Raw genomic sequence first — 7,675 nt, forward strand, 5'->3', positions numbered from 1 at the left:
CTGGCAGATGCTTTAGTCTGCTCCCGATCGCCCTGACAACACACCCAAGAACCTCAGTTAAAAGGAAGAAAAGTTTATTTCCCCTCATGGTTTCTGAAGTTGGCCAGGGTACTTTCAGCCAAATGGTGAAGCCTCATCATGGCAGAGGCATGCGAAGAAACGAAGAAATAGGTCTTGCTGCTACCACAGAAATCCCACCCAACCCTCTAAACCCATTAAAGTTTGACTTCAATACAATTCACAAGGTCAGACCCCTCATCGCCAGTCACCTCTGAACACTGCTGTACTGGGGACTAATATTTTAATACATAAGCTTTGGGAGGGGAAGGGATGTGTGGCATGGTGGTGTCTTTAATCTCAGCAATGAGGAGGCAAAGGCACTCAGATCTCTGAGCTTCGGGCTAGACAGGACTATAGAGTGAGACTTGACTCAAAACAACAACAACAAAAAGCCAGATCAAATGGACATGGTATAAAACACACCGAGTTTGGAGCAATCCTCAAAACTGTTCTTAAAAAAGCTTGGTTAAACCGGCGGTGGTTGCGCATGCTTTTAATCCCAGCACTTGGGAGGCAGAGGCAGGCAGATTTCTGTGAGTTCGAGACCAGCTTGGTCTACAAGAGCTAGTTCTAGGACAGGCCCAAAGGTATAGACAAACCCTGTCTCGAACCTTCCCTCCACCCTGGGATTCTATTTTACAACTTTTTATTATTTGCTATTATTCCTCTTCATCTGTAATTCTGATTTTCCAGAAAAAGAAAAAAATAAAACTCAATTCCAGTCACTTTTATAAGAGCATATTTATTATTCCTCTGTGTAAACAAAACATCCATTGTTTGTTTGTCAGTATGTGACCTTGTCACTGTATCTACCTAGAACAGGCTGGTGACAGCCACTCCCACTGTCACCAAACACAGTGTGAGCAAGGGAAGGGGGAAATGGGTGTTGGAAAGTTCCCTGAGATCGTTCAGAACTAAGAGTCACAAACACAAGTGTGACAATAAAATAAATTACAAAATTAAACTAGAATTCAAGTTGAGAGTCCCTATGTGTGGCTACTTGGCAGCAAACAGTTTACAGGAGATGGAGCTGTGGAGGTGGCTGGGCTGTTTTGAGGCTTAGATCCCTGCTTCACACAGGGCTCATAGGTTTCTGATTGCCTCACTAACAGGGGCTACTGAGTCCCAGCCTCAGCTCTCCCTCCGGGGCCAGAACGATGTCTACAGCAAGTGAAAACTTGCTGGGCAACGGGATCTGAGGGGCAGAACAAACAGAGTCGAGCACGTTTCTTCTGCAGGTTTCTTTATTCCTTGGGCGAGGAAGGAAAAGGATCATTCCCCACAAGACTTTCATTTTTTATATCATACAGACAAATTAACAATTCGATAAGCAGTTACAATAGTATCAAACTCGCCTTTCACAGACTCACAGAAACAGATACAGGAAGGCCTCTTCTTACATCTCAGAGGGAGAGGCGTGACTATGAAACTCCCCGGTAGATATCGGGAGGATTGATTAAGAATGGCACTTTAAATCATGACAGAATTCTAAGGAGACATTTTCGTGCACTAACTACATTTCTTAAGTGTAGCTGGAAGTTTATGGTTAATAATTGTAGAAAAGCCCAGCACTGCTACTGTGCTTTCCGAACATTTCTGCTTCTTTCCCTGGTGACTGGGAATAAGGCTTTGGTAACCACAGCAACTACTCATGGGCTTGGGAGGAAGGCAAGGTGTTTGATTCTCAACAGCATCTAGCTGGCTGAGTTAAAGGGAATCTCTCTGGAGACTTCTGGCTCCAGCAGGGTGCCTGGCAACACCAGGTGAGAACTGATTTCTTTCTGAGGCTGGTGTATGGACTCAAGCCTTTCTCCTGTATCTTTAGTGGTAAAGGCACACACAGTTAATGTCCTTGGCTATGCTATTGTGTTCAATGAAACCAAGACGAAGGGTAAATACTGAATATGAGTAGCTTGTTGGGTTAGAGCAAAAGGCCAATCGATTCCACCTTCCTGAGTCTGCTGTTAGAGAATTCAGGGCCACCCAGACCTGTTTATCAGCAAGAGCAGACATAGTGTCTCTGTGCTCAATTCCTCCTGCCTAGGGCTTCATTCTTGGCAATGAACCTTGTCAATAAGGGTAATTGTGGGGGACTAACTTATGTAGATTACACTATTAGAACAAAGGTTTGGCTGAGTGAATGTTTTCAAACCAGAACTTCACAGCGTGGGAAAAGGTATCCAGTTACCTGCAGAGGAAAAGTCAGGTTATCTCAATGAACGATTTATCCACTCCTGGGATATTTTGGAAGGGAGGAATGTCATGCTTCCACAAGATGTCTACAGAACTGACAGTGACTATCCAAAAGGCAAGTGTCCCTGAAGCTCTGCAGTCGGGTTCTCCATGTGGAGTGTATACATACTTCCCACGGATCTCACTATTGGACTGTCACCTGTACTTTAGCTGTGTACTTTTGTGGACTTGGGACACCTCACTGCCTCCAAGCCTCTCAGGCATTCAGTTCCAGGTCAGCGATGTATTCTTGCACCCAGGTTTCTTTGGGGTCAGCGCAGACCTGCCGGTTTCTCTTGGTTATGAAACTGTGGAGAGAGATGAGGGTCAAGAACTAGAACTAGAGTCTGAAGTCCTCTATGGAGTCTCCATTCCACCCATAATCAGTGATGCTCTAGAAAGCCTCTCTCACTGGTCCTCTTTAGAGGTTCTTGTGCTTCCCCACACCCAAGGCTGTGAAACCTCTTTAACTCTCTTCCACAACCCACAATATCAGAGAAATCAGGAGAACAGAACTTACATGACAGCTGGCTGAGAGCAAAGGTTGCTGGTCTCAAAATAGTCAGCAATGAATTTGCGGTGAATCTGCCGGCTATAGGAGAAGCAGCAGGAGATTGGGGTGTCAGCATCATCTGAAGGGGGAAAGTCAGAATGTGTTCAAGTTACCATTGAGCAGGAAAATCAGCCAACACACTTTCTTGACAGGGAAAGGAAGGCTAGGGCTCTGACCGCATTTGGGACTAGAAATGACTTCTGTATCTGTCTTTGTTTCTGTTTCTGGTCTCTTTCTTGCTCTGAACTATGGGCTTCCTCTTTCTCTGTGGGTTACCCCATGTCCCTTCCACAGCTTTCTCTGATACAAGAAATTAGCAAAGGACACCTGGGGCATGGGCTAAGGCATCCCAGAGACAGAGTTAGGCATCCTAGGGCTGGCTGGTAAGTGATTGACACCACTCCCCCTGTTCACTTCAAGTCCCAGGTACCTACAAGAGGTTAGACATCCTCACCCTACAGAGAGAAAAATAAAAATCTTAATGAGAAAGATCAGTTTCTTCTCTCTTGTAGACTCTGAAACCACAGAAAAGACTGCTGTGGTCTGCCCAAGACCAGAGTGGGGACATGCGCTGTAGCCATGTGGACTCACATGGAGCTGAGAAGACTTGGTCACAGAGAGCCATGGTGCAGAGAAGGACAGCAAGGGCAGCTGTGGGGACCTTCATGATGCAGAGCAGGTGATGGAGCTGGGGCTTGTCAGCAGAGACCGGTCTTCACTGCCGCGTGTGTACTGCTGGCATCTGATGACATATGCCCCTTCTTTTTATAGGCAGTCCCAGCAGAAGGGGAAATGAAATCCGGGGGTGTGGAGGGAAATTTTTAAGCACAGTAATGGTGTCGTGTTGGATGTTGCACAACCCAGGGCCCTCGGTGAATACATGGGGCTCAGGATCCCTAAGAATAGAATCCCCGAGATCTAGTCCCAGCTCTCAACTCGTGACTTATTCTTATAGTCTTTAAAGCACACAGGCCATTTCCATTCCTTCTGGTGATTCCTAAAGCTGGTGGCAAGAGGCATAAAGAAAAGTCAAGATCAAGGGTAATGGTGGTTTCACCAGGGATCAGGGATCCAAGTTTCTTCCCATTTGCTTTCAATTCTAAAGAAAAGTGTCATAATCGCTAGTTTCATTAGAAACTACATTCCAGGAAAACCAGGAGTGGGGAGACCTGCCTGTAATCCCAGCGCTCTCAAGCTGGAGGCACCAGAACCAGAAGTTCATGGTCATCCCCAGCTACATCATTGGCTTGAGGCTAACCATGGGTATGTGAGACCCTGTCTCCCAAAACAATACATCTTGACTGTGTCCAATCTCATCAGGACCTGCTTAACAGTCCATGTTCTTTATCTATTTACTGTTTCCGCTGGAATCCATCAGTCATCCACCCCCCTCATCACTCTCTCAATTCTTAGAAGCCGCGTTCATACCTACGATTTAGTTTCTGAGAGCTGGAAGAGGAAGTGAAAACTGCCATGTCAGCCACTTTCAGCACTGGACACTTCCTATTTCCAGCATAACAACACTTACTGCAGTGCGTCCTCGGTCACCCATGTAAACTTTTGTTTTAAAATTTGAATGATGTCCCGTTGGTTTTAAACAAATACGGACCATGTCTTACTGCTAGAGTCTGGATAACACATCCTAGCACATGTAGAGTCTAACAGTGTGGATTTCTTCTTCTAGTCATTAATTTAGTTCTTTCGAATGAAGGCAGTTGATGGCATATATAATCCTCAGTGTCTATACAATTCTAAGACTTTTCATATGAATTTCTAAACCAGGAAATTGTCTTTCACCATGTGTTTTCACTTGGATTGGAAAATGGCTTGCTTACATGCAGATGTTAAGTGTACGTGGGCCTCTTGGCTGCTGGATTTGGTTCCAGTTCCTAGCATATGCGGAGAACTGCAGATTGCTACTCTTTCTGTGAGTTTACCCCTAAATCAATAAAAGTTTGTTATACTCTATTACAGGTTAGTGTGAAACTCTTTTGTACTCCAATAAATTGCTACCCAACATAGGGCAACTACATCCACATAAAAACTGAGAGAGCTTAGGAAGGAGTTCTAGACACAAAAGAACAGAGTTAAGCACAACTTCTTGGTAACTGCAATTTTTCAGATAGACTCTGTTTGTCAGCAGCAAGCAGAGGCATGGCTCCTTTCAGAGAAGTCTTCCTGACTTAATTTTAGCTGCAAAAAATGTATGACTTCTTTAGGATCCCAGCTTCCTAGTCCATGCTGGCAGCATGAACTATGGCTCTTTCAGGAGGTCCTGAACTTAAATCTGGTTGTGAGCAACATGATACTAGTTGTTTAATGGTGACATAGATCCACTGTGTCCCTGGAACTAGGGTGGTGAGCATGGCTTGCAGAGGTGGTAAACATATCTCCACCATGTTTGATGGGGTAGAAAAAACAGGCAGGGCTGCAGAGAGTAGGTCTTAGCCACATCTGCTTAGCATTTTAAAAAAATAACAAAGTGCTGCTTGTCAGAAAATGATTACAGATACACAATAAAGACAGATTCAGATGAAAATGACCTCTCGTCACAGTGTTGGATAAATGTACTTAGGCTTGGGAGAGAGAAGAAAAAGAGTATAGACCATTATAAAAGAAATAGATTTAAAAAAATGAAACAAAGTGTTTAAAGAGACAGTAAAAATAATATAAAACAGTACACATAGTCATAGAAAAAGAGTAAAGACAAAATAAGCCATGTAAAGATGAAAAATACACAGAGAATCTGGATTATGCATACTATGTGTTTTCTTCAAATTTTTACTGCAGACAGACATTTTATTCTGGGGCTGCTAAGCTAAACCAACATATATATTTTAAGGTATTGACTTCAAAATTTGGGTCTACGGTTATGTTGCTTTGGAAAAGAGTTTCTGTTTTTGTTTCCACAGAAGATGAGAACCTGTGGATTCCTTACAGTCTAATGTGGTTTGATGGAAGAAGGACTCCCCCCCCCCCAAAAAAATGCTCTCTATGATTCTCTAAAAATACTTCCCCCAACAAGCAACAGGAAACAGTTTGGAGAAAACTACACCCAAATTCTCAAAATGATTGTTTTTAAATGTTTGTTTTCACTTAAAGGAGGTCTATTGTTACATATTAAGGTCAATTTGTTACACTGTATATATGTATTTCTGCTCTTATTTAAGGTGTTGTGTTTGTGTAGCTCACTTAAAATATAATGTGTAGTTAAGAAATACAGATTAATTGATAGTCATTTATAATAGTCAAACTTGTAGTCATGTTAGTTAGGTTTTCTAGATATACAGAGATATATTTTAGTTAGATAGATAATCTTCAGCACTCCAAAGATCTACAGAATATGGAATTTAAAATGCTTCAAGAAGTTAGACTTTTCTTGACAGTGAGACATGTCTGCTTCTGGCAGCACCACTTACTTCAAAATGATGATAGGCATTGAAGAGACTCCTTATGGAGTTGGTTAGCAATTTGGGCAAGAAACTGCTCTTGCCTGGACTGCTTGATGGTATGCTGTATAAACTGGACACACAGGACCCACAGAAAAATGACTGCTGAACTTGCCTAGAGAGATTCAGACAGTCTTTTAGGGTTCCTGCTTCACAGAAGAAACTGCCAGACATTCTGCTGAATCATGAAGAAAGTAACTGACAAATTGCCAAGATAAGCAAAACAGCCTTCAAATTTCCTGCTTCATGAAAGTGTCTGCCAGATTCTATGGGTCTGTAGGTTGAAAATGGGTGCCCCAACCTTATAGAAGAACTTTGGGTGACTGTCTAGGCGGCAAGATGTTTGGTTAATTCTAGAGTTTTAGAAGTTTCTTACAATGCACTTTATGTTTACTTAGGTAATAGTATTCCTTTTGAGGTCTTTTAAGAGTTGATGATAGATAGTTTTAATTTTCCTTAATTATGATAAAAGATGAATAAGATATGAAATTTTAGACTCACAAGGATAAAATAGATGCTAGCATATTTTCTTTAATTTTACCAGATACAAATAAACTAAATATTGTAACTGTAATTCCTGCTTGAACCTGTTTTGTTATATGTAATTTTACTATGTTAAAGTTAATGCTTTTTAATTAGACAGAAAAGGGGAGATGATGTGGGATGACCTTCTGTATATATGGCACTTTTATGGACTGATGAAAAAAAAAGCTGTTTGGGTCAATGGCAGAGTAAAACCAGGTGGGAAATCAGAAGAGACAGAGATACAGAGAGACAGAGACAGAGAGACAGAGAAAGAGAAAGAGAGAGAGAGTAGGAAGAGTCAAAGAGACACCATGTAGCTGCCAGAGAAGGACAAACCAGAACCTTAGGAACTTTAATGGTAGGTTACAACCTTGTGGTGATACACAGATTGATAGAAATGGGTTAACTTCTCATGTAAGAACTAGTTAGGAATATTCTAGAGTCACTGGCCAAACAGTTTTGTAATTAATATAGCTTCTGTGTGATGGTTTGGGTCTGAGCAGTTGGGAAACAAAAGAGCAGTCGCCACTTACAACTCAGCTTAAAAAAAGGGCTCTTGCAGAAGACCTGAGTTCAGTTGCTAGCACTTACACTGGGCAGCTTAAACTGAACTGCCTGTATTTCAACTCTAGAGGCACCAGATGCTGCTGGCTTTCATGAACACCCACTCTTAGGTACACATACTCACACATAGACACACACACACCTATATGCAATTAAAAATAAAATAAATCTTTAAAAAACAAAACCAAAAGGTAAAATAAAATGAAAGCAACTTGAGTCCCACAAGACGGCTGGGCTACACAACTGTAACATATATGTAGAGGGATTAGGTAAGTCCCATATAGGCTCTCTG

The 7,675-nt window shown here is 42.1% G+C and overlaps 1 protein-coding gene across 1 annotated transcript; it reads right to left on the reverse strand.

Moving 5' to 3' along the window:
- Positions 1 to 802: 802 nt before the first annotated feature.
- LOC130877764 (C-C motif chemokine 3-like) lies at positions 803 to 3,586 on the reverse strand. Its single transcript, XM_057775326.1, has 3 exons — positions 3,437 to 3,586; positions 2,813 to 2,924; positions 803 to 2,600 (listed from the first exon to the last, which is right to left on the reverse strand). The coding sequence occupies exons 1-3, from the start codon at positions 3,510 to 3,512 to the stop codon at positions 2,510 to 2,512; spliced, it is 279 nt and encodes a 92-aa protein (XP_057631309.1). The 5' UTR covers positions 3,513 to 3,586; the 3' UTR covers positions 803 to 2,509.
- Between the last annotated feature and the right edge of the window lie 4,089 nt (positions 3,587 to 7,675).

Source organism: Chionomys nivalis, chromosome 7 (genome assembly GCF_950005125.1).
Source record: "Chionomys nivalis chromosome 7, mChiNiv1.1, whole genome shotgun sequence".
Taxonomy (NCBI): Eukaryota; Metazoa; Chordata; class Mammalia; order Rodentia; family Cricetidae; genus Chionomys; species Chionomys nivalis.

What these genes read in the sequence shown, in the direction of transcription:
- LOC130877764 (XM_057775326.1), bottom strand. Translation starts at nt 3,512, where the DNA reads ATGAAGGTCCCCACAGCTGCCCTTGCTGTCCTTCTCTGCACCATGGCT. An exon ending in CCAAGTCTTCTCAGCTCCAT is followed by an intron (nt 2,925 to 3,436) that starts GTGAGTCCACAT and finishes TTCCCCCTTCAG; the next exon opens with ATGATGCTGACACCCCAATC. An exon ending in TGCTCTCAGCCAGCTGTCAT is followed by an intron (nt 2,601 to 2,812) that starts GTAAGTTCTGTT and finishes CTCTCTCCACAG; the next exon opens with TTTCATAACCAAGAGAAACC.